This window comes from Hemitrygon akajei, chromosome 9, assembly GCF_048418815.1.
Source record: "Hemitrygon akajei chromosome 9, sHemAka1.3, whole genome shotgun sequence".
NCBI classification, from domain to species: Eukaryota; Metazoa; Chordata; class Chondrichthyes; order Myliobatiformes; family Dasyatidae; genus Hemitrygon; species Hemitrygon akajei.
Genome location: NC_133132.1, coordinates 151,997,800 through 152,025,395, shown reverse-complemented (window position 1 = coordinate 152,025,395; position 27,596 = coordinate 151,997,800). Strand labels below are relative to the sequence as shown.

Here is a 27,596-nt window from a genome sequence, read left to right as displayed (position 1 = left end):
GCGCGGGTATAATAATAATAATCAATGAGAAATAACTATCGTTGTCTAGGGGATAATGTATTGTCTGATGGAAATATAAAAGTCACTCAAGTTCATTCAGGCGACAGCTTTTGGTTGGAGAGAGAGACGGATTTTTAGAACTTGCCCGTTTTTTCCGTTTTATGATGTCGATCCTTCGAAATGGCGTCAATGGTGATCTCTTCCTTAGCTAAGCCACCTTCCGTGGTAGGGCCTCAATCCCGGGCAACGGGAAAGGACACACGTGGGCCCTCCACTGGCTGTCGCTATTAAACGCTGTCACGGAATTTCTAGCGTTTCTTCTGGTGCGTCTGAAGGGGCTGTTCCCCCAGACCCTCTTTTATCCTGACTCACAGGGTCTCAGATGTCAATCAGGGTGGAGGGATGCCTCCCCTCAGTCAGCCCACTTTTGGTCATTCCCTGAGGGCTTCAAATAAATAGCACCATACTCAATACATAATTCCGTCTCCAAGAGGCAATGGCTGTTTCCCGTAGCTTTGTATCGCCGAGGGGCCAAGACATTCCAAACGTCTCTCTCTCAATTCCTGGGTCTCCTGACCTGAATTAATAGCGATCTTGCGATTCTCAAAAAGGAGGGGGCACAGGCGTAACAGTATATTTAAGGCAAATGTATATTTAAGATAAATTCTTGTTTGGTCAGGGCATGAAGGGACACGATGAGAAGGCAGGAGATTGGGGTTGAGAGGAAAAATGGATCAGACATAATTAAATTGTAACCATATAACAATTACAGCATGAAAACAGGCCATCTCGGCCCTTCTAGTCCATGCAGAACGCTTACTCTCACCTAATCGCACTGGCCCGTACTCAGCCCATAAACCTCCATTCCTTTCCTGTCCCTATACCTATCCAATTTTACTTTAAATGACAATACCAAACCTGCCTCTACCACTTCTACTGGAAGCTCTTTCCACACAGCTACCACCCTCTGAGTAAACAAATTCCCCCTCGTGTTACCCTTAAACTTTTGCCCCCTAACTCTCAACTCAAGTCCTCTTGTTTGAATCATCCCTACTCTCAATGGAAAAAGCCTATCCACGTCAACTTGATCTATCCCCCTCATAATTTTAAATACCTCTATCAAGTCCCCCCTCAACCTTCTACGCTCCAAAGAATAAAGACCTAACTTGTTCAACCTTTCCCTGTAACTTAGGTGCTGAAACCCAGGTAACATTCTAGTAAATCTCCTCTGTACTTTCTCTGTTTTCTTGACATCAAACCCAATGGGCCAAATGGCCTAATTCTGCTCCTGTGTCTTATGGACTGAATTTGGTTGGGAGCACTGGAATCCTCCTTATTTGGCCGTGGATGAGGAGGGTATGATTCTATTTAATGGGGGTTATAAAGTTTGGTAACCTCCATGGTAATGAGATCTTTGAAACCATGAGAAGGCAGTAATGGTTAATTCGGTGACTGGTTGAAAATTATTGTCATTTATGTAATTTAGGAAGAGAAAGCAGGAGAGCTGAAGATGCTGAAGGTAACGCAGAACAACCAAACTCGAGCTCGGAGAAAAAGAAAATGTGACTCTGGATTATTAAAACAAAGTAAGTTACTGAATAATTGTGTAATTTAATCCTAGTTATAAAATCCTGCCTGATGGATTTAAAAACAAACTTGCCTAATGTGTTCTATACTTTTTTTTTTACTTTGCAGCTTTAACTTTCGGAGGGAAGAGAAAAACCTGGTGTTGGGCTTCTTATTTGGACGAAGAGAAAGCTGTGGCAGCACCTACTAAGCTTTTTAGAGAGGTAAAGTTCTAATTATACAACTGTTAATTTGTATAGTATCAATCCTCAAAGATCCTCACCACACAGCCAATGCTCTTCTCTCACTGCTGCCGTCGGGTAGAAGGCACAGCTGCCTCAGGACTTACACTACCAGGTTCAGAAACAGTTACAACCCTTCGACCATCAGGCTCTTCATCGGGTTTGACACTAAATTGAGTGAAAAAGTAAATTGTGCAGAAGATACGGAGAGTCTGCAGAGAGATATAGATCGGTTAAGTGAGTGGGCAAGGGTCCGGCAGATGGAGTACAATGTTGGTAACTGAGGTCATCCACTTTGGAAGGAAAATTGGAAGATGAGATTATTATTTAAATGGTAAAAAGAATTCTGGGATTGCTTGTGTACGAATCACAAAAGGCTGGTTGGCAGGTGCAGCAGGCTATCAGGAAGGCAAATGTTGTTAGAGGGATTGAACTTAAGAGCAGGGAGGTTATGCTGCAACTGTACAGGGTACTGGTGAAGCCATATCTGGAGTACCGTATGCAGTTCTGGTCTCCTTGTTTGAGGAAGGATATACTGGCTTTGGTGGCAGTGTAGAGGAGGTTCACCAGGTTGATTCCAGAGATGAGGGGGTTAGACTCAGGAGAGATTGAGTCACCTGGGACTGTGCTCACTGAGAAGGCTGAGAGGAGATCTAATAGAAATATTTAAAATTATGAAAGGGATAGATAAGATAGAAGCAGGTAAGTTGTTTCCACTGGTAGGTGAGACTAGAACTAGGGAACATAGCCTCAGGATTCAGTGGAGTAGATTTAGGACAGAGATGAGGAGGAACTGCTTTTCCCAGAGAGGTGAGATGCTCTGCCCAATGAAGCAGTGGAGGCTACCTCAGTAAATATATTTAAGACCAGGTTGGATATATTTTTGCATAGTAGGGGAATTAAGGTTTGTGGAGAAAAGGCAGATAGATGGAAATGAGTCCATGGTCAGATCAGTCATGATCTTATTGAATGGCGGAGCAGGCTGACCAGGCCCTACTCCTGCTCCTGTTTCTTATGTTCTTATTATGAGCCCAGTTACTGGGATCAACAATCAAACAACATGGTTGCCAAAACTATACAAAGAAAAAGGTTATAGAAATAGTTGAAGGACTTGAGGCACAAGAGACAGCAGACACTAGCATCTGGATCAAAAACAATGTGCTGAATTTCTCCAACAGTTTTTTCTAGCTTGAGAGTATGCAGAGTTTGGTCAGATTTTTCCTGGAGCATTGTGCCTGTTGAAGTACTAAGAGATGCTCGCACCCAGGAGGTGATGTAGAAAAACTGAACTTTCCCAAAACTAACTAACTAACTAACTATCTCTCTCGCTCTCTCTCTTCTCCCCCCCCCCCCCCCGTTCCTTCTTTCCTTCTTTCCCTCTTTCCTTCCTCCATTCCATTCCTCATTTAGGATATTCCTTTAAAATTTATTGCTCTCAACCACATTTTTATTCTTCTATCTTCGATTTCTTCTTTGGTTTGAGATCACTTTTTGACTGATTCTGTAATGCACTTGCACATGTAATGTTGTTTTTTGCTAACATTCTATAACAATCTATTCCTTGTTAAGGGTATACTTGTTTTGCTTCTGTAGTCCAGCATTATTTTTATTACCTTCCAGGGTCAAAGTACATTTTTCTAACATCTTCTTTCATTTTATTTCAGTATCAATCATTTCCGCAGAGTAAAAATGGATTTAAAGTTGGAATGAAACTTGAGGGGGTTGACCCAGAGCATCCATCCATGTACTGTGTTCTTACTGTGGCTGAGGTATGTTTCTTCATATAATCTTTTGTACTATTGAGTTACGGCATGTAAAAGGTCCTTCTGGCCCTTTGAGCTGCAGCACCCAGTAACCCCCTGATTTAACTCTAGCCTGATCACAGGATGATTTGCAATGACCATTCTGTACAACTGTTACGTCTTTGGACTGTGGGACGAAGCTGGAGCAGCCCTGAGGGAAACCTGCGCTCACAGGGAGAGTGCACAAACTCCTTATAGGCAGCTGCAGGAATTGAACCCTGGTCATCCGTAATGTATGCTACCATACCACCCTATTATATGTTAGAGACATCATTGAAAGTAGAGGAAAAAATACATTGGCAACAACAGTGAAAGAGATAGGAACAATAGCAAACCATAATTTAAAAATCTTCCTCTTCCATTTTGGCTTCATTTAGGTCTTCACATTCTATTGGCTATATATTATATTCTTTAAACCATGATTATTGAAAACTTGTGGCATATAACAGTTAGTAAGTGAAATTTCAATACTTTTTTTTCAGCCTGTTGTACTATTTTGTGTACTCAAAATACAACAATTTCTTACCAATTTTTATTTTCCATCCAAATAAAATGCAAATAAATCCATCTAGCTGATAACAATATTTTGCGGTGATCTTCTTGGCCTGTTTTTCATTTCTGAGATTATGCTTCACCTCAGTAGTTGTCAAACTGTAACCTGTCACAAATTTGTGGAAAAGAGTGGCAGATATTCACCAGTGTTTGCATTTTTTTTGACTTGGGTTCATTTGTATCTGTTGTGAATCGATTTATACATATGACCCTTATTTCTTCTGTGTAAATAACAAATAAAATTTAGTGTTGTCCAGATTTTGCAATGTTTGCATGCTCCCTGGTGAGGCTACAACATTGGAAAATTAGACTCGGCTCTTCTGTGATTCACCCTAGCTCTGATATTATCTTCCCATCAGGCTTTTAATTTGTTGTGACATACATGAGTGAGCACAGCTTGTATTGTATGCTTAGACATTGGATCAAAAGGTCACAATTTACACAAGGGTCAACAAACATTACATCCCAGTGGAAGTAATGAAACCTCTGTGATTTCAGTTACTAATACCACTTCTCATGGTAGATTTTCAAGAAAACTCATTGGTTGTAGTTTTTATTTCTATATAATTTTGTTGTGGCAGTCCTTGGTATAAATCAAGGTGTCTGGGAACTGCTTACAGCAGATCAGATTCATTGATCTGTAATCCAGTGTTTGTAATGATGTTGGGGGCTCCTACCCTATGGGGGCAGGTGTTCAGGAAATCCAGGATGTTAAGCCACTGTTTCCAGATTTCTTCTTCATAATTCTCCTTCTCAGGGTTTGCCTGCTTTCCATAGGCCTGTGCACAAATGCTTTCCTTGCAAGCGGTGGTATTTGTAAAGCATGTTTTAGCATGTGGCCAAAGCAAGAATATATCACTACATCAATTTTGTGAAGGTTCTTTTTTTTTTGCCAATGCCTTATTTGGTTTTCGGGTTCATTTAATTAGAAATGGGTGATTTAATCAGAAATTTCTAAGCTTATGTTTTGAAAAGGAAAACATTGCATACTTGTGAAATTTTGGTTACGGGATCCAGCTGAAATAAATTCTGTCTGCAATGTAATTTGATCAAATTTTAGACCTTTTTTATATACTTTTAATGCAGTGGGAAATCTACGTGGATTTCTACGTAAGATTACGTTCTGCTTTCAGTTAGATATCTAAGCATTTGTATTTTAAAAGAAAAGTATTTAAGGAAACACTATGCAACTCAAAATGGTTTTTGGCAGGAAACAAGGGTTTATTTTTGGTTTGAGAATTTCATCATGATATTTGCAATCTAACTTAATGTATCTCCTATATTGAGGGTTGTCATTTTCAGGTCTAAGTTCAATTGGAGATGTTGAATAATCTTTGCTCTCTGAAAGCAGATACAATTCTGTTAATTGGCTTGAAGTCTGCTATTCATATTTTTAATTTTTCATTCTTTGGAATCAGACCTTTGCCGATCACTCCTGATTATGGGTGGGAAGGCAAATAGTGACTGATACTCTCCCTTAGGACTGTCAGCTGTTGCAAGGGTGTGATTCCAGGGCTCAGACCTTGGAGGTCATCAGCCTGCCTCATGTAAGCAATTAATTTTGACAGGAAGTTAAGAGTTATTTAAATAACTTTTTATTATAATTGATACACGTAACTCTGAGAAGATTTATTAAAACATATTGGCCCCAAATTTGGGATGAAAGTTGTGCTGTATCATCAGCACTTCCCATTACAATGAAGGAAATCTGATGACGACTTCTGAGGTATGCACCTGTGCATTTAATGCAAAAATCTAGAAACTCTCAGGGACTGCTCCTAGCTAAGGGTGAACTGTTGTGGTTTGGGTGTGTGGTGATGGAAAGTTTGTTGTTAATGGATGTCAAATTATTAGTTACTGCTTGGACCAGCTCTTTGTTTTTTGATTCCTTTTTAAGTACATAATAGGTTGAAATTTATTATGTACTAAACTTTCAAAGAAAGGAAATGAAGTTATTGTGCATTTTAACTGAAGTTTAGTTGAACTTTTAGCAGTGTAATAAGTCATTTATAGCTGAACAACTCCTCTTCTGAAAAGTGTTTTTATGTAAGTTTTAATTCCTCAGCGTAATTCCAAACTTTGATAATAGCTTTTTTTTCCCCCAACTATTTTAATCCATAATAAATCTAAATCCTTATTTCACTCTCGGTAAATTGAAAGATTATAAAAGTTAGAGCTTTTTGATTTCTCATCTCTCATATTTCAATTCCATTGGCTGTTTTACTAGTTTGATGACAACACTGTTGCAAGTTAGCATGGGCATGGGCACCCTTTTTTTTTAAAGAAAGCGCCATACAACAACTTGGGTTAGAAAAGAAAGCTTTCAGAGTTTCTGGAGTTCTGTTGCACAGAATTTTTACTAAGATGAGATTGTAATATAATTACAAGGGATTGCAACAAGATATAGATCACTTAGAAATGGCAGATGGTTTAATCTGAATGAGAATGAGAGGTTGCACTTTGTAAGAGGAAAGTTTATGGCAAATGGCATGACCCTTAGGAGTACTGATGTACAGAAGGATCTTGGGGTGTAAATCTTATGGCTCTGTGATAGTGGTAACACAATTGATGGCTCTGTATTGCATGCTTGCCTACATCAGTCAGGGCATTGAGTATAAAGTCAGGAAGTCATGTTACAGCTGTGTAAAACTCCCGTGAGGGCACATGGAGATTATTGCATGCAGTTTTGTTTGCCACATTGCTGTTTATTTGCTGCAATGAGAGTTTTGACAAACTTGAACTGGTCTTTTTTTTTCTCACTGCACTGTCAGAGGCTGAGAGGAAACCTGAAAGCAAAGTTTAAAATTCTGGGAGGCACAGGTAGAGTAGACGGCCCTTTTACCCAGGGTGGAAATGTCAAATACTAAAGGGTGTATGAGGGGAAATGTTTATAGGAAATGTATCAGACAAATCTTGTTTTATAGGTAATACACAAAATGCTGGTGGAACGCAGCAGGCTAGGCAGCATCTATAGGAAGAAGTACAGTCGACATTTTGGGCCGAGACTCTTTGTCAGGACTAACTGAAAGAAAAGATAGAGATTTGAAAGTAGGCGGGGAACAGGGAAATGCAAAATGATAGGAGAAGACAGGAGGAGGAGGAGCTGGAAAGTAGATTGGCAAAAGGGATACACAGCTGGAGAAGGGAAAGGATCATGGTCCGGGAGGCCTAGGGAGAAAGAAAGGGAGAGGGGAGTGATTGTGAGAGGGGCAGAGAGAGGAAAAAAAGAAAAAAAAGAGGGAAAAAAGGGGTGAGAATAATAAATAAATAAATAAAATAAGGGATGGGGGTAAGAAGGGGAGGAGGGACATCAATGGAAGTTAGAGAAATTAATGTTCATGCCATCAGGTTGAAGGCTACCCAGACGGAATATAAGGTGTTGTTCCTCCAACCTGAGTGTGGCTTCATCTTGACAGTAGAGGAGGCCATGGATGGACATATCAGAATGGGAATGGGACGTGGAATTAAAATGTGTGGCCATTGGGAGATCCTGCTTTCTTTGGCGGACAGAGCGTGGTGATTTTTGTGAAGTATGTGAAATTAACCAGAATTTGTCAAGTGAGACAGTGTGTACAAGTATGTCTCCCCTCGTGGGTTCTGTTCACTATGGTAAATAGGTAGCCATATTTCTAGAAGAAGGAAGACATTTCAGAGGCTAGATTTGTACCTCTTGCCTCCATCTCTCCCTCATCATCTTCTGCAAGACTGAAACACAGAGATTTTAAAAAGAAAATCTACTGTTGCTTCTTGTTTCATTTTCAAACTGAAATATCTGCCTTACCAAAATTATGGAGGCACATGAATCTGATTGACTATGACTTTTCCAGGCACTTTTGCAAAACCTGGGATTGGAGCCATTTGCTTCACTCCATGAGTAACTTACGGAGTATCCCCAACCCATTCAGATTTTTGAATCAGCAAAGAGGAGTCCAACTACTCTCTGATCCCCATTAGTCATTGGTGCCAAGTGGCCTATCACGTAGCCATGCTTTGGTTTTGTAGCTTAGGATTTGTGGCGATGTAACCAACTGCTTTCTTATGATATCAATATGGATGTTGCATTTTCGAGAATACGTGACTATGCTGATCAAACTTTACCAAGGGCAAAACAATGGGTCTTCATGGAATTAGAAGCTCCATTTCACATTCCTTTTGCCTTTTTTTTAACCACTCCCTTGATTATGTAATATTCATTTTCACTCCTCGTCTTTACATTTTAAGAGTTAAAATAACTTAAATGATGAATGTTTTCAAAAGATTAATGGGTGATCTACAAATAATCTGACTTCTCAGGTGTCTGGATACAGAATAAGGCTCCACTTTGACAAATATGCTGATTGCTATGACTTCTGGGTAAACGCAGACTCGCCAGACATTCATCCTGTTGGATGGTGTGAGAAAACTGGACATAAGCTTAATCCTCCCAGAGGTAAGTTTCAGACATAATTTGTTTGGATCTTTTTCCAAATCATCTTATTAAATGTTTATCAGGTACTACTATCAATGAGGGTAAATTGCTGTCTTTAATCACTTAAAATGATAAAAAATTACCTCATGTTTTCTTTTGAAGATTGATTGGATACCTCAAGCTTGAATGTGCCATGAAAATTGACGGTATTTACTGCCAAAAGTAACATCTAAATGAACCACAAATTTATGATTTTCCTTGCTGCTTTGCTTTGGACTTGAACCCTGTGAATGTTCTGAACGTAACGGGACAGGAAAAGAGCACCTAGCTCATCAACACTGTCCTATCTCACATATGGAAGCATTGTCATAATTGTAAATTTATACTCCATTTTTCATTTGAGTGTATCTATGGGAATGTTTCGTGCTTATCGTTTATGGCCTTTTTTTTCATGAGTGCAGCTAGCTGGACTGATTGCCTGAATTTTGGAGAAGTAACTAGCTAGGGATCGGACCAAACTCTAACAAGTTGTATGAGAGTGGAAGGGGAGTGATCATCAAGTGCCCTTTGAAGAAAAGGAGGGATTAATTTAGTGAGGGATTAATTTAGTATGGGATTGATTCAAATGCGTAATTCGGATGGTCAGTTAAGAGCAGATACTCCTGTACTTTCTGTACTTGCAGTGTTGGAAAGGCACTTGCCCAATATTCCTAGCAATTTGTGCCTTTACTTAGCTGTCAGATTCAGCAGATGTGGGAAATTCAGCTTGCCTTCATTAAAATTAATAGTTGAGTTAAACTGCAAGGATTATTTTTTTAAATGATTGGTGCATCTCATTCCAATAGTAATGTTATAAGCACCCATCAGATCAGACAGCATCTGTGGGAAGAGAAACAAAATTAATGTTTTGGGCTAAAGACCCTTGGGTTTATGTTGCTTATATTTTGAAGAGCTAGTGCAATTGAATCTTCATGTTTTATTCTAAACAGTTTGCCCTCCTCCGGCTGTACTAGAAGGTTAAAATTACCAAGGCAATTAAAAAGGTATTCTGAACATTGTTGTTCAATTTTAGCAGAGAAATTAGAGCAGCACACTGATGGATTTTTGTGATTAAAATTGAACTTTTTTCTTTTTTTCTGGTGTCATAAAATGGCCAAGTATTTTTGCTGCACCTGGTTTGGTATGTTTATTGAGAAACAGAAGAAGTCCCAATCTTAGGTGAATTTTCATTTCTTGAACATGTCGATGTTTTTGTTGTGAACAGAATCAGTTCATTAGATGTTTGTTTTGGAAGATGTCCAGGCCAGCTGAAAAAAGATGCTGAATTGGCAAGTTTCCATTCGAGGACTGACGGAGAATTTAAGGTCTTTGAATCAATATTTTTAATAAACCAATCTGAACAACAGAATGAAACCCTTCAGTACAATTGAGATGAAACAAAGAAGAGACATAGGAATTAGACTATTTTATTGAGATACTTGTATCTCCTTGTCAGATTAAAGCAACAAAATATTTTCCTCAAATCTCTACAACAAACTGATATAATATTCTAATTAGTATCAGCAGTGAAGAAGCAATAACTTCAGATTCATTGCCTTAGCTAGTGCAGATTAAATATTGCTGACTAAACTATATAGATATATATTTTTAAATGAGTATTTGCATGCCCAATAATAAATAATTACATCATTGGGTAACCATCTGCATTCAATGCTTATGAAGTGATATTGTCCACCATTCCACCATGTGAAAATATTGATGGGTGCTTTTTTTTAATCAGCTTTCATTTGATGAGATCTATGCACAAAATGAACAGACCACCTTAAATGTCAGTTGCTGGTTATTTTCTGTGAACTGATAGCTATAATGTGAATGATTCTCTTGCCCCTCATTGTCCTTGTCAAATTATCAGTGGAGCTTAGCAAACAGCATTGATGGCTGAAGGTACATATGTTCATGATGTAATCGAATTGTAATTTTTCTGTTTTTAAAAAAATCTTTAAAAAATTTGAAACATCCCAGCCTACTTAACGCTTTAAATTAAAATTATGCACTGTATTAAATAGAAATAAACAGACTTTTTTTGCCAGATATCTTTTGCATAGCAGAGGATTTTTTAATCTTGTTCCTATGCCACTGAATTACGCCCTGGTACCATGGATCTTTACTAACGTTGTCGGCATATTGCAAGGTAGCTTTTTGAAATGTCTGTTTGACATCCCGATTTGAAATTGGGATTTGGCAGCAAATTGGCATCAAGACGAGCACTGAAGTTGTTTTCCTTTATGGAACATGTCTCTCTTGGGACCTTTTGATAGGTTGGTGCATATGAGTTTATGTCAAATTGAGTGTTAACTTTATCTGCTCAGGGTACAGAGAAGATGAGTTTAACTGGCCGTCATACCTGAAGATGTGCAAGGCTCAAGCTGTTCCCAAGTCTCTGTTTGAAAACCAAAACACGGTAAAAAGCAACGGGTTTTTCAGCACAGTGGTTTGAAAACTGACGGGATGTCCTCAGCTGCTGTAGTATCAGTTGTGGAATGTCCAGCTACCACTAGGAGGAATTATACTATTTGTGAATCTAAAATCAAATTTTACCTCTCCTAGCCCCATTTTAACAGCCTGGTGGGGACAGGGGTCTGTGGGAGAAGATTTACAATGCTTGTAATATCTGAATCGGGTGTGGGTGATTCTCGGAGACTACTGGCGTTTGCAGGCCTTGGTGGCCTTAATAGACGGAGCTCTATATCTTTCCTCAGTAAATTTTACTGAACAAGACCCCATGCATCACCTGGTAGAATATAGGTAGACAACCACAGAGGGGATGGGCACCATCTCCATGGGGTTGATTGGGTCTCCCAGTTTCCAGAACCTGAACCATCAAGCTAAAGTACTAACAGTTTCTGTACCCAGAGAAGTCAGAAGTCTCCTAACTTTTCCCTCTTTAGAAACACCTTCTACCCTCCGATATAAACACAATATTTTTAAGTAGGAAAGATGTCAATATTGACTTTTAGAGAGTAGTTCAGCAGTAAATGAATTCAGATTTTGTATCTAATTCAAGAATGTAATGAAATACTTGCAAAGTCAAATTATTTAGACAGTCAAGTATAGAGAAAAGTTAGATCAGTTTCAGAGCCAATATTTGATGCACACTAATGGCCACCTGAATCACCCAGTAATTTTTGCTGCTTAATTTTTTTTGTGCAAGTTCATCATTGTTCCATTGAACCTTTTTAATGTTTTCACAGTGTGTACACTGTATTTTTAAGCAGCTTTCTGGGGAGGTGATTGTGAATTTAAACAGCATTATACTGTTTGGTCATTGGGTGCGAAGTTGTGTTCTATGAAAAATTAAGTTGCTAGGAGACTCTACTACTAATGTAGGACAGGATGTGATTCCACTCTTTACTGTAGTGAAGACAAGTTTTCTTTCAAGACTAGTAGCTAATCCAAGCCTAAAATCTGTCCCTTTATCATCCCAGTGAAGTTACAGCAGAAGTATTCCGGAAGTAGTGAGCTATTTTCAAGATTCATTTATTATCAAAGAAAGTAACAATTATACAACCTTGAGATTTGCTTGTTCACAGGTAAACACACAGCAAGAAACCCAAAAGAACACAATTAAAGAAAATAAAAATAAAAGACCAACACTTAATGAGCAAGAGGGGGAAAAAAATCTTGCAAACAATTGAAGTGAGCAACAGCATTCCGAACCAAAATTTGAGTCCTCAGTTCCAAACCCTGGAGCTGCCTGGAGTAGGCCCAAAGCCTCACTTATCAGTTTATCATGTTAGTAGGCACAGAGTACAACACCCAGAACAGTCTTCATAGCCTCATGCCATGGAGATGACCTCCGCGGAGGACGAGCAACATCAGCTCTCGATCTTTCAGTTCGTAATTGTATTTTGGAATGGATTTGTTTTCACTTAGCTTGATTTTGTTCTCCTCTGACATTCTATTAATGGCAGTTCTTACTGTTGGCTATTAGAAGATTGAGGGGGGGATCTTATTGAAATGTATAAAATTCTAAAGGGATTGGACAGGCTAGATACAGGAAGATTGTTTCCAATGTTGGGGAAGTCCAGAACAAGGGGTCACAGTTTAAGGATAAAGGGGAAGCCTTTTAGGACCGAGATGAGGAAAAACTTCTTCACACAGAGAGTGGTGAATCTGTGGAATTCTCTGCCACAGGAAACAGTTGAGGCCGGTTCATTGGCTATATTTAAGAGGAAGTTAGATATGGCCCTTGTGGCTAAAGGGATCAGGGGGTATGGAGAGAAAGCAGGTACAGGGTTCCGAGTTGGATGATCAGCCATGATCATACTGAATGGTGGTGCAGGCTCAAAGGGCCGAATGGCCTACTCCTGCACCTATTTTCTATGTTTCTATGTCTATGTTTCTATCACCTTACCTCTTACCACCTTACACACCTCTTTCAAGTCTCTGCTCATCCTCCTTCCAAAAAGAAAAACTCTAGCTTACTCAGTCTTTCCTCATAAAACCTGCTCTCTAATCCAGACAGCATCCTAGTAAAAGCAGTGATTTACTCTTGGAAAATTACAGTTTTACAAAAGGAATTCCTCGATACAGCGAAACTGCTGTTTGAACGGAATGACTGGTAGAAAACTATCTGGTCTGTTTACAGCAAATAATGAACTGTATCCCTGACATTTTAATGTAAAATGCATTTATTTATTTCCTTTACGGCTCAGCATTTTATTTAAGTAAAAATCAAATATTCTGTTTTAAAGAATACAGAAGTCTTAGTTTTGATTAACACACTAAAATTGTTCAGCAGTTGCAAATGTAATTCTAGGATGGATAAATTATCAATCAGAAAATCCAGTCTGGTTTTGTGAGCTGTGATCTCAGTAAACTGCAGCTCAATGGAAAATTTTCAGTAACTACGGGTAATAACATTTGCAGTTTTGCTACATTTATGGAGGAAGCATATGATGCGCCTTTGTTGTTAAAATAAGTGTATTTTTAAATATATTTGCTTTAGACAATTACACCATTGGGCTTTCGATTGGGTATGAAACTGGAAGCTGTCGATAAAAAGAATCCAGAGTTTATTTGTGTGGCGACGGTTTCCGATATGGTTGATAATCGTTTTCTGGTGCATTTTGACAACTGGGATGAAAGTTATGACTACTGGTGAGGAAATTGTACTTTTGTATCTATATATCCTTTGTGAATGTTGTTTGGGGGAGGGGGGGGGGACAAATCAAATTTATTCTAACCACAAGAGGGCAATAGAACTCCAGTTTTATTCCATTGTGTGATTTGACTCCAAGGATCGCAGAAAAGTTCACAGTTGATCTATTCTAAACTTTTAAATATATTGATTCTTTAACTGGTGACATTAGATTCAGGTAGCTCATGAGCCCACTGGAAATACTTCTGCACAAATTCTAGGTGAAAGCCTACAAGTAGCTGCTGCAATTAAAATAGTGATCAAAAGCAATACTGGTGGCAAGAATCCAGTTTCAACGGCCTATAGTTAATTTTGATTTGACCTCCCTCACAAACAAGTACCAATATTTTTCTGTGCTAGCAAATATTTTTATTTTGCATGTAAATATTATAAGATTAGTAGAAGTTATGGTGCCATCCTGCTTAGAATAAATAAATGCTCCTTGCTACTAATGTACACCTTTCTAGAAATACAGTGTTCCTTTCATACCTCGAGGGCAAATCTCTGCTACAATTAGCACGATTTTTGATAAAATACATTCTTAGATAATCTCATAAAATAAATGAGTTTCTATTTGGCTGGCAGGGAGATACCTTCACATTTACTAACCGGAGGTAATGCCTAAAGTATAGAATCACTGTCACTACTGATGCTAGTTTGTCAATGATTGGTAGAATATTGGGGGGGGAGGATTAGATGGAAGTATGGGGAGAATAAGAGGTGTTTAGGTCTAAATGTTTAGCATGACCTCATTGGCCTATTACCGTGCTGTATGAGTCAATGACTGGGAATAAGAAAACGGAATTGTAAGTGCTGAAGATCTAACGCTGATGTTAATCAGAATCAGGTTTATTATCACAGACATGTACAACTATACATCATGGTACAGGTCTTTGGTCCACGATGTTGTGCCCACCCTTTCCCTCCCATATAGCCCTCCATATGGTGTCACATTGTTCTGCAGTTGCATTACAGTACAACACATAAAAATCACTGTAAATTACAATGAGAATCTATAAAAAATAATAATACAAAACAGTGAGGTAATATTCATGGACCATTCAGAAACCTAGTGGAGGGGAAGAAGCTGTTCTTAAACTGTCGAGTGTGGGCCTTCAGGCTCCCTGTACCTCCAGGTAACTGTTGGTCAGTTAGTTTTACATCTGCAGCTGGGGAAAATGATTGAGGCTATCATTACAGAAGAAATAGTGAGGCATCTGGAAAGAAATGGATCCGCCAGGCAGACGCAGCGCCGAGCCCACCCAGGTACCTGCTAATTTCAGTGAATGTGCCGAGAGGATCTTACACATGTACAAGATGGTTCTCCAGAGCTTCTATTATTGTCAGAATCATGGTCTGGGAGTTATCTAATATTGAGTAGTGCTGTCAAAGCAAGAAAAATATTGTGATTAATTGCGAAATTTCAATTTTAATAGCGCTGTTGTTAAGTCTCAATCTACTTGAATGATTCAATGGAAAATTTGCCTTTATGATACAATGCAATTTAAAATCGGTCTGCTTTTCCTCAGCTGTAAGGGATTACTGTTGTGGGGTTGCTCCGTCTAACCAATCACTGCCAATGCCAGCTGCTGATTGTAAACATCATCCGTGTTAAATTACTTGGTTCAAATCCCTTCAGGGAGGTGGGATGCAGAACTGTTTTTTGTAAGTTGTAATTTGTGTAAAAATGTAAAAAAAAGTACTGTGAATAAGTAGGTAATTTCCAGTTATAATGGTGATTAATAACCCTATTGTATTTATGGCAACAACGTATTGTCATTTGGTTACTACGGGCTGTGTTTATTTTTTTAGGTGTGATGCTACTAGTCCTTACATTCACCCAGTTGGATGGTGCCAGCAGCACGGGAAAATCCTTACAATCCCACCAGGTGAATGTCCTCAATACCTTGATTTATTCAGAAAGTTACGTAGAGCAGATTTTGTGGCCTTGTTGCCTTGATATGAAGCTTTGCACGTTGGTAAGATATCTAAGGTCGATAAATTCTAATATCTTCCTGGACTTGCTGACCAATGCCTAACTTCACAATGTATGGACAGATTTTTTTTGCACCGAGCAAAAGTGTGATTTTTATTTCAAATCTTTATTTAAACAAAATGGTGTATACCTAAACAAACCAGTGCAAAATTTGGACTTTCTTTGTCACTGAATTGTGATGCATATTCAGATTATTGCCTCCACATGGTCTGTATTTAGTGTCGTGTATTTAGTTGTCAAGTACAGTTTGTGCATCAGGAATAGGGGTAGGTGCAATAACAGATAAGTAATCGCAAATTTCCCAATGAATACCTTCTATTGGGAAATATTCGAACAATGAAAATATCTTAACTAATAATTGTTGCATGTTAGAAGTACAGATAGCTAATATTAAATGCTGTTATTTAATCTTTGGTATCTGGTAAATGGTGTATTTAAGCAGCAGCTTTGAAATTTGGTACATTCACTGCAAGTAAGAATGAATTGACTCAGATGACGTGACCTCCCATGGTAAGACGTAAGCACTTTAAAATAATTTCCTTAGAGATCCTGTAAAAATGTTAATCAGCAGAATCACTTTATTCCCATTCAGATTAGACATTCACAATATGCATTTGAAAGTGGAATTCAAAGAAGCAAGTGAATATGATTTAATGTGTTTTAAAAAGAAGTTGATATTTAAACATTGTAAACCAACTAAAGTAATGTGATATTTCAACAGAGTTATGCATGCATTTCTTGTATTGGCAGTTGCAATCTGAAACTGCTTGTCCCAATACCGTGAAGGTTAATTGATTTAAGGAAATTATTTTGGATTCCTCATGAAATGTTAATTTAATTTATTTAGATTATCATGATCCTAAGCATTTTTCATGGGAGAAATACTTAGAAGAAACGAACTCTCTCCCTGCACCTGCACGGGCTTTTAAATCTGTAAGTAAATTAGTAATAAACTGCGGTGATCTTAATATATTAACATCAAATTTATAACAAATGGAATCTTTTTCAGTTGCTCTGTAAATTTTGATGCTGTGAAAATCACTGCCAAATTTAATTATGTGGTGTTTATTGCATTTTAATTGTATCTTGCCCAGTATCCGAAACTCGTTGTAAAAACTGATCTTAACATGAAAACCAATGTGAGCATGAGCTAAAAGTAACCTTATATAATTCTAATTCATAGAAGTTTTATTTTTACAATAAAATATGGTGGCTCAAAGTTATTAGTGCCTGGAAAGCTAAGTTAAACAGATGACGTCCGATGGACCAAAATAAGTTTGTGCTTCAGTATCCCATTGCGCACAAAGCTAGAGATGATGTTTTCAATAAAGTAAGGCTTACAAGTTTACGGACTCAAATTCTTTTCCTCCACACAGCAAACAGTGAAAAGCATTTACCTAGATCTTGGGTATGGTTTGCTGGAGGTTGGGCTCAGGACGTCATCATTAGGAAGGAGGAGGTTGGAAGGGTCAAGATTAATTGTTCAGTGGAGGATGGGAAGGATCAAGGATAGGAGGAGGTGTTGAGTTTGGAGGGGAGAGTGTGGTGGGCTGGGGGAGAAATGCATTGACGGTTAAGAAGCTCATTGGTCATCTGCTACAGGAAGCTGCCCTCCAGTGGTGGAGTCCACAGAATTGGAACCTATACAGTGAGTTCCTCTTTAAATCTCACCAAATCTTATTGATGCAGCCTTGCCTCTGGATAAATGGCCCCTATCAGTGAATTTAATGGAAATTAGGCCCTGATGAGCAGTGTGTACTATTGACGACACTGCATTTGCTGTTCAGCTTTGTATGTTTAAAAATATTCAGTGCACAGAGGTCTTGGAATCAGTTAATGGTTTGAGATTGATTAAGGTGAGTTCTTGATCTAATTCAGTCATTGGATTTCAGTAGCATACATAAACAAAGCATCTTCAATAAAATTTTACTTTAAATACTGTTGTTAAATTCATATTTTAATCCCCTCTTCAAATTTCCCATCTAAGGTTTAAATTTGAATTGATGTACTATGATCTAGGCATCTGAATTTTGAAGATTGCATGGGAAAAATCTATCTAAATACGTCTTTGTTTCTCTGTTTTGTTTCAGCGGCCTGCACATGGATTTCTACCAAACATGAAATTTGAGGTTGTTGACAAGCGGAATCCGATGCTTATTAGAGTAGCATCAGTCATAGACACAGACGATCACCGAGTATTGGTGCGTTGTTGCACAAGATACTTGCCTTGATTTAATTGTGGTTGAAATGTCAGAATGATTAATGATGGATGCCAGTTTCTTGAGGCACTGCCTCGCAAAGATCTCCTCGATGGTGGGCAGAGTTGTGTCCACGATGGAGCAGGTTGAGACTTCAACCCTCTTGCAGCCTCTTTACTTATTCTTCCAAATGCATGATTTAAAAAAAAAGATAGCTGGTTGGTCCAGTGGATTACTCAAGCAGCTGATGTTTTCTGTTTGGATAAGGTTATAATCTCCTTTCAAGTACATTGAACACAGCTGAAGCAAAAATAATTTTAGTAGCTTCTTTGCACTTTCCATTTAATCATCTTTTTCTCGGTTCATATAATGTGCATTTGGGTTATAGAAACAGCATGTTAATAAAGGTGTAAAGTTCCAATTAAGAAGCAAGCATCATACGTTCAAAAAAAACTATGCCTGCCGAGCCCTCAGTGCAATTTGGTTCAATATCCAATCATATTAAACACTTTATACTGTATATGAGAAAAAAATAACAAGTTATGTCCAACTTCTCAGCCAGTTTTTGCTCTGTTTAAGTTTATGTATTGTTTCAAATTGAAGTACCTGGTGAATTGGTCCCTTTAGTGTGTAGTGATGGCCTCTAGGCATTGGTTGTTACTGTTACTTGTGTTCTTCATTCATAAATAGTTCTAATATTAAAATATTTTTAAAATACTGTTGTATTTGGCATCACAAAATACAGTCCATAACTTGTGCTCAGTTAATGTATAGCCCATACATAGAAATGAGTGCTAGTATGTTTATACTAGCTACTGGAAGCATCGTCTGCTACACGGGCTCTCGATCTGTAGCTGCATTTCTGACTTGCCAATTGTTTTGATTACAAATAATTCTCAGGAATAGATCCCTGTTTTAACCTGGGCAGCAAGTATACATCTATTGGATTGAAATTTGATTCAACAGTACGATTTCTATTCACCTTTGAATTTTAAGATGCTTGCTCTTTCTCTGCCACCGACCCACCCCCAGAAGCAGCACTTATAAATGGTAATGGTGCATTCTAAGCAGATGACGTGTGCTATTTGCAAGGTTCAGCAATGGCACTTGATCTGTCCAAATGGTGAAATGCTTTTCACTCGGGCCGTTGTTTGAAAGTATCCCTTCTTACCTTACCAGAAAGAGGGAAAAAAAGGGGGTTATGGGTGCTCAAAGTTATTTTTAAAAAGATGTTACCCTTGAAGAAAAAGAAAGAAAAACTTTTTTCTGTGCTTTGTTAACAATTGAAAAAATGTCCACACTCCACTGCCTAAGAGAAGAGTAGAAGAGACAGAAGAGGAATAGTCAGTGCCTCTCTTTCCACTGGAATAAAAGCAGAATATGGTCAGATTGGATTAGTGGGGAGAAAAATAGAGGATGTTTCAGATCAATCACCTTTGATCAGAACCTGTACTCATTCTACAAACTCCACTGAGCTTTGAGAGCAAACAAAGTATTTCAATGGAAGATAATTGGGGAAGGAGGAAAGGGGTAAAAGAAGGAGGAAAGGGCTATACAGGGTCTGTGGGTGGTATCCAGAGGCTGATGTGGAGAGCTTGGAAAATACAAAAGCACTAGTAAGTGAAAAACATACTCTTGCAAAAACATCAATGAAATAAATCCATCCAGTGATGTAGGTGATACAGTAACAAATGCAAAAGGGATGATGAAAGATCATTTCATAAGTAAATTTAAAACTTCTGACTCTAAGTTGTTAATTCAGGTGAACATGGATCTGAAAATATTACTCTTTGACAAATATTTAGCTTTCACCATGATGTAAGGTTTTTGAACTTATTGTTTATACAGATACATTTTGATGGATGGAACCATGATTACGATTACTGGATTGATGCTGACAGTGCTGATGTCCATCCCGCAGGCTGGTGTGCTAAAACTGGTCACCCTCTTCAGCCACCTATCAGTAAGCTCCATCAATTAAATTTTTCATCTAGTATTGATCATATTCAACTTGCTAGTAGAGCATAGGAAAATAACGGAATAGTGACACTCCAAAGACAATGTTTGTTAATCAATTTGCACAACTTCCTTTTATGCCAGTGAAATTCTTGAGCATGGTCTATTTAAGAACAGATGAAAACAATTTTAGTGACCTTTTAGTTCTTGTTCATGGGATATACCGATGAAAATGTATGAGATGTTCAGAAAGCTCTTTTATTGTATAACAGATAATAACTTAAATACCATTCTATTACTTCGGCGTGAAAATGCGTAATACAGAACACTGCTGTCTCCTGCAAAAGACAGACAGGATGTAATTAATATTGAGAAGTCATGGCCTAACAATAACATCAGTATCTGACTTACTTTTAATGATAAATGGAGGCTTTCACAGTGAAATTCCTAACAGCAGATCCCAGGCAGGAGGTGTAGACTTGCAAACGGAAACACTGAAGACTGGGTACCAGCAGAGTAGATGGATAGATAGACAGATAGATGCTTTATTGATCCCAAAGGAAATTAAGGTGTCACAGTAGCATCACAAAGAAGTAAGAAAGAATTAAAAAAAACCTCAGTCTAACAGGAGGAGGTCATCGCTTCCCCGGATATAGGTTGACTCATTATAGAGCCTGATAGCCGAGGGTAAGAATGACCTCGTAGTGTTCTCCAGTGCAGCACAGTCATCTTACTCTATTACTAAAAGTGTTCCTCTGATCAGCCAAGGTGGCCCACAGAGGGCGAGAGACATTGTCCAGGATTGCCAAGATTTTCCATATGGTCCTTTGTTCTACCACAGCCTCCAGTGTGTTCAGTTTGGCTCCTGTAACAGAGCCAGCCTTTCTAATCAGTTTATTGAGCCTGTTGTCATCACTCATGTTGATGCCATTGCCCAGCACACCACTGCATAGAAGATTGTACTGGCGACAACAGACTGGCAGACCATTTGAAGGAGAGGCCGACATACTTGAAAGGACCTCAGTCTCCTCAGGAAGTAGAGGCGACTCTGACCCTTCTTGTACACAGCCTCTGTGTTGGTGCTCCACTCAAGTCTGTCATCCAGTTGCATCCCCAGGTACTTGTAGATCCTCACCACATCCACATCCTCACCATCAGTAGTAACAGGGAGCAGTGCTAGCTTAGTCTTCCTAAAGTCCATCTCCATCTGCTTTGTCTTATTGATGTTGAGCTGCAGTTGATTCAGCTTGCACCATTTGACAAAGTCCTCTGACAGGGCCCTGCGTTCATCCTCCCGTCCTCCATTTATATACTCAACTATTGCTGAGTCATCAGAGAATTTCTGCAGATGACATGACTCAGCGTTGTATCGGAAGTCCGAGGTGTACAGGGTAAACAGGAAGGGAACCAATACGGTCCCCTGTGGGACCCCAGTGCTGCTTATAGCCATCTGACACACAGCTCTGAAGCTGCACAAACTGTGGTCTACCAGACAAGTACTCCATTTTCCAACATACAATGAAAGTGCCAACCTGAATTGAACAGAGCTTCTCCCCCAGCAATGAGGGCTGTGTGGTACTGAAGGCACTTGAGAATTCAAAAAATATGATTCTCACAGTTCTGCCCTGCTTATCCGGGTCTGTTCAGCAGGTAGATGATAACATCGTCGTCTCCAATGTGCTCCTGGTGGTACAACCCTGAGTACGACCCCAGGATAAAATATAGCCTTCTCCCACTTTAATTATTCATTTCCTTGCATCCTGCTACCACTTTAAGCCTTTCAATGGCCTTGTAGAAGCCAGAAGCGTTTCTGGGTATTGTGTAATCAGTGGTAACGCAAGCATCTAATCAGCCGATCGTGCAGCAACAACTCAATGGGCGAAAGCATGCAGACAGTTCCAAGAGATTCAGATATTCAGACCAAACAGCATAATGGAGAAGAAATGTGATTTGAGATGAGCTTGACGGTTGGAATATTTGTTGCTGCCAGGCAGACTGGTAAGAGCTGCTCTCCTCTTGATGCTGTTAACCTCAGTTTTTTCTTTGTGTGAGAAAATACAACATAATGTTCTCCAAAAAATTGTTATTGGAGATAACATAACTACATTTCAGTCATCTCTCTACTGATCTTATCAAGCGGCACAGATTTTTACAAAGCTTTGATTGTCTTCACAAACCAGGAGATATTAACGATAGTTATGATACTGGTGACCCAAGTTGACAAGATAATAAACTACTAAAAGCAAATGCTCTATAATCTTCGCAATCCCACAACTGCATTTGCAGTCAAATTTCAAAACTCTGAAGAAGGACTCAGTGGCCACTTTATTAGGTACACCTTTCTGGTACTGGGTAGTACCCCCTTTTGCACCCAGAACAGCCTGAATTCTTCGTGGCATGGTAGGCTGTGGCATTTAAATGGTATTAAAGGGCCTAATGTTCGCCAAGAGAACATTCCCCACACCATTACACCACCAGCAGCCTGAATCATTGACACAGGCAGGATGGATCCATAGATTCATGTTGTTTATGTCAAATTCTGACACCACCAACAGCACATCACAACAGAAATCGAGATTTGTCAGAGCAGGCGATGGTTTTCCAATCTTACACTGTCCAGTATTGGCGAGTCTATGCCCCACTGTAGCCTCGGTTTCCTGTTCTTAGCTGACAGGAACAGAAACTGGTGTGGTCTTCTGCTGCTATGTGACACGTTGTGCTCACTACTATTGTAACATGTGGTTACTGCTGCCTTCCTGTCAGCTTGAACCATTCGTGCCTTTTTCACCCACAGAACTGCTGCTCATTGAAAGATTGCCCTGCTTTTCTCACCATTCTCTGTGAACTCTAGAAACTATTGCGTATGAAAATCCCAGGAGATCAGCAGCTTCTGAGACGCTCTTACCAGTCTGCCTGGCAGCAACAAATATTCCAACCGTCAAGCTCATCTCAAATCACATTTCTTCTCCATTATGCTGTTTGGCCTGTGTGGTGAACTACATATACCTGTCTGGACTGCTCCTGTGGCTCCTCCCACAGACCCCCGCTGACTGCTCCTGTGGCTCCTCCCACAGACCCCCGCTGACTGCTCCTGTGGCTCCTCCCACAGACCCCCGCTGACTGCTCCTGTGGCTCCTCCCACAGACCCCCGCTGACTGCTCCTGTGGCTCCTCCCACAGACCCTGCTGACTGCTCCTGTGGCTCCTCCCACAGACCCCTGCTGACTGCTCCTGTGGCTCCTCCCACAGACCCCTGCTGACTCCTCCCACAGACCCCCACTGACTGCTCCTGTGGCTCCTCCCACAGACCCCTGCTGACTGCTCCTGTGGCTCCTCCCACAGACCCCTGCTGACTGCTCCTGTGGCTCCTCCCACAGACCCCTGCTGACTGCTCCTGTGGCTCCTCCCACAGACCCCCGCTGACTGCTCCTGTGGCTCCTCCCACAGACCCCTGCTGACTGCTCCTGTAGCTCCTCCCACAGACCCCTGCTGACTGCTCCTGTGGCTCCTCCCACAGACCCCCGCTGACTGCTCCTGTGGCTCCTCCCACAGACCCCCACTGACTGCTCCTGTGGCTCCTCCCACAGACCCCCACTGACTGCTCCTGTGGCTCCTCCCACAGACCCCTGCTGACTGCTCCTGTGGCTCCTCCCACAGACCCCTGCTGACTCCTCCCACAGACCCCTGCTGACTCCTCCCACAGACCCCTGTTGACTCCTCCCACAGACCCCTGTTGACTCCTCCCACAGACCCCTGTTGACTCCTCCCACAGACCCCTGCTGACTCCTCCCACAGACCCCTGCTGACTCCTCCCACAGACCCCTGCTGACTGCTCCTGTGGCTCCTCCCACAGACCCCTGCTGACTCCTCCTGTGGCCCCTCCCACAGACCCCTGCTGACTGCTCCTGTGGCTCCTCCCACAGACCCCTGCTGACTGCTCCTGTGGCTCCTCCCACAGACCCCTGCTGACAGCTCCTGTGACTCCTCCCACAGACCCCTGCTGACTGCTCCTGTGGCTCCTCCCACAGACCCCCTGCTGACTGCTCCTGTGGCTCCTCCCACAGACCCTGCTGACTGCTCCTGTGGCTCCTCCCACAGACCCCTGCTGACTGCTCCTGTGGCTCCTCCCACAGACCCCCTGCTGACTGCTCCTGTGGCTCCTCCCACAGACCCCTGCTGACTGCTCCTGTGGCTCCTCCCACAGACCCCTGCTGACTGCTCCTGTGGCTCCTCCCACAGACCCCTGATGACTCCTCCCACAGACCCCCCCCCCCCGCTGACTGCTCCTGTGGCTCCTCCCACAGACCCCCGCTGACTGCTCCTGTGGCTCCTCCCACAGACCCCTGTATAAAGGCGATTGAGGCCTGTGCCCGGCCTCATTCTCCAGGATGTAGTGTTGTTCATTCTTCCAGTCAATAAAAGCCAATATCTCGCTTCCTACGTCTCAGAGTGAGTTATTGATGGTGCATCAGCCTGAATATCTGAACCTCTTGGAACTGTCTGCATGCCCATTGAGTTGTTGCTACACGATCGGCTGATTAGATGCTTGCGTTACCAAGCAGGTGGAAGGTGTACCTCATAAAGTGGCCACTGAGTGAATAGTAGTGTGCAAAAGTCTGAGACAGATCGATATGGCTAGTGCGCCTAAGATTTTTGCACAGTACTGTATTTGTCAGCATGAGCGGAGGGCAAGTTTGTCAATCTGGCGGGAGCAAAGGAAGTTGGGAATGACAATGTTTGAGTGCCATGGGAGGGGTGTGGGACAGGTGGCAGTGTGGCGTGGGTGCAGACACACCCAGCTCTGAGACAGTAGATAAGGTCATTTGATTCCAAACAATTGGTGTATTGATCATTACTGCATATCTCTCTGGTGCTTCCCACTCCCTCCCCTCTCCCTTCCCATTTCCCCAACCATGATTCCTCTCTCCCTGTCCCCCTCTCACTCTCAGTCCATAATAGAGACCAGTATCAGGATCAAGTTTACTATCACTCACATTGTCATTTTTATGAGGCAGCAGTGTAATGAAGTAGATAAAATTACCACAGTACTGGGCAAAAGTCTTAGGCATATATAGCTTGTGTGCCGTATATCTATACACTGAACAGAGAGAGGTTTTGAGAGTTTTGGAGGATCTGAACACAACTCCAAAATTGGATTATTATCAATTATCACCTTTCAGATATCCAGAATTTTTAAAATACAGGCAGTCCCCAAGTTACAAACGTACGACTTACGGACAACACGTATTTACAAACCAAGGAAGGAGAACGCCATCCGCCATTTTAAGTCATTGCCGTTGACACTGTGTTGAGTGTTTAACTTTGTATTTGGCTTAAATTTTTCTTAGTAAGATTCACCCTGACCCTGGCCACCCCCCACCCCCCCCCCCCCATTCCGGTCGGCTGGTGGCGCAGTCAGATCAGCGAGTTCGATCCAGTGACAGACCGCTCCCGTGCCAGGTTGATGTCGATCCCTACCATCCATGCCGGGTTGATATCGAGCTCACAACTCAACCTTGTTAAAAAAAACACTGCCTCCTCCAGTTTAAATACCCACGCAGAATATTGTGGAGGATCAAATACCCAAACCCAGCACAGCCCCCACTTGTCCCATTTAGCCTGTCTCAGTGTGGTGGTCCTTAGGACCCAGCGGACCTCGGGAGCCAGCAGAGGTCGGGACCCGCCGCCCGCAGTGTTTCTGTTCCATTGACGGGAAGCAACCGCGATTGAAAATAAAGTGGAAATAATAAAGCGTTTGGAAAGAGGTGAAACGCCATAGGTTATTAGAAAAGTGTTAGACTACAGTCGGTCAACGATCAGAACAATTTTAAAGGATAACGGATAAAGTGAAAATAATGGAGCATGTGAAACGCCCTGCCCCAATGAAAGCTACAATTATTACTAAGCAACGCAGCGGTTTAATTATTGGAATACGTACGTTTCTTAAGTGTTTTTATATGCATAGAAAAGTAAAATATATATACTATATACTGAGACAAACGTTTGACGAACTGATGCTAAATAATACCGGATGTACGTGTTCCGACTTAAAGACGGACTCGGGAACGGAACTTGTACGTAACCCAGGGACTGCCTGTACCTCATCCCAGTAATGATGGGTGGGGTTTAGGAGCCTAAGGTAAAAGTCTTAGAAACCACTAATATGAATGCCCTCCCACAACAATTAATCTCAAATGACAGATCTTGAGAAAGTGGATGATGGAAAAATAACATTTCTTTTTCTAAAGATCAGTCATTTTGGATTTAGAACTGTCTTGTCCATTGAAGACGGAATAGTTAAATAGTTCCATTTAATATTGGAGGAATGTATACAATATACATCATGAAGTTCTTACGCTTCGCAGATATCCACGAAAGCAGAAGTGTCCCAAAGAATGAATGACATTAGAAACGTTAGAGCCCCGAAGCCCCCCCCCACGCTCAAGCTGCAGCAAAGCAACGACCTTCCCCCTCCTCCACTTCAGATTTTTTAAAAAAAGCATCAGCACCCTCCATCCACCAAGCGAGCAACTGCAAAGCCCCCAAGAAAGACCACGATCAGCAGTACAACAAAACCTAATCATTCGACACACCACAGGCTCTCTGCTCCCCAATGAAGGGACAGAGAGGTGTCACCCGTTCACAGCGAGGTGGGAGAGATAACAAAACAGTGATAAAGTCTGCTGCATTGCTTTTTTTCCCCCAAGTTCTCTGATTCAAGAATCAGCAACAAGCTCTCCTCCTCCAGCAGGAGAAAGAGAGTATGTGATTCGCTGAGTACAGATGAGTGACAGCCGATGAGCAGTTTTCGATGTTCTGTTACGCCCTGCAAAGCTTCAGTTGGCACATCGGCATAGAGTCGGTTTCTCTGCAGGACCGCAAAGCTTCAGAACCCCAAAGGCACGCTCGTCTTCTCGGCTGCGTCCTTGGGATTTTGAAAATCAGCTAGTTGTGAACCCCCAGAGCGGGTCCCACAACCACAGAGAACCAAAGTTTGAGTGTAACTCTAGGTCAGGGTCTCCGACAGAAGCCCATCCACCCTGGAAAGGGAAAAGAGAGACATCACAGGTAGAAATTAAGCTGTTTCTGCAGATGAGCTTGAAGGAGTCGCTGTTAAGCGCTATTTTAGTTCTGCCTGTCCACAGTAGTGGTGGAGGGTATTACTCTGATCGGAGGTTGTGATCACTGGTGTTCCAGAGGGCTCGGTACTGGGGCCCCATTGTTTGTGAAATAATTGACTTGGATAAAAATGAGGAGAGTTGGGTAACTGAGTTTGCAGATAAAGATTGGTAGAGTCGTTGGCAGTGCAGAGGGCTGTCAAAGAAAATAGCAAAGTACAGTTTAGTTATAGATACGGGTGAGAAAATGGTAGGTGGAGCTAAATCAAGCAAATATGAGGTGTTGCTCTTTGGGAGGCCTAATGTAAGGGGAAATTATAATGTCAGGACCCTTAACACATAATGATCCAGGGGTCCGAGTCCATAGCTCTCAAAATGGCTGTGCAAGTAGTTAAGATGGTAAAGAAGGCATATGGCATGCTTGCCTTCATTGGTCGAGACAATGCATACAAGAGGCTGGAATTCATGATGCAGCTATGTAAAACTGTTATTAGGCTGCACCTGGAGTATTGGGTGCAATTCTGGTTTCCCCCATTACCGAAAGGATGTGGAGACCTTG

At 41.1% G+C, this 27,596-nt stretch overlaps 1 protein-coding gene across 7 annotated transcripts in view; it reads left to right on the top strand.

Moving 5' to 3' along the window:
* l3mbtl3 (L3MBTL histone methyl-lysine binding protein 3) overlaps window positions 1–27,596 on the top strand; it is a 155,556-nt gene that overhangs the window by 45,130 nt on the left and 82,830 nt on the right. For all 7 annotated transcript variants that reach the window (XM_073057304.1, XM_073057303.1, XM_073057302.1 and 4 more), the window contains 10 exons: window positions 1,487–1,586; window positions 1,696–1,790; window positions 3,473–3,577; window positions 8,456–8,591; window positions 10,940–11,031; window positions 13,579–13,730; window positions 15,583–15,659; window positions 16,614–16,699; window positions 17,857–17,967; window positions 19,813–19,927. In XM_073057304.1, coding sequence (XP_072913405.1) covers window positions 1,487–1,586; window positions 1,696–1,790; window positions 3,473–3,577; window positions 8,456–8,591; window positions 10,940–11,031; window positions 13,579–13,730; window positions 15,583–15,659; window positions 16,614–16,699; window positions 17,857–17,967; window positions 19,813–19,927 — 1,069 coding nt within the window. The remainder of the gene's footprint in view (window positions 1–1,486; window positions 1,587–1,695; window positions 1,791–3,472; window positions 3,578–8,455; window positions 8,592–10,939; window positions 11,032–13,578; window positions 13,731–15,582; window positions 15,660–16,613; window positions 16,700–17,856; window positions 17,968–19,812; window positions 19,928–27,596) is intronic.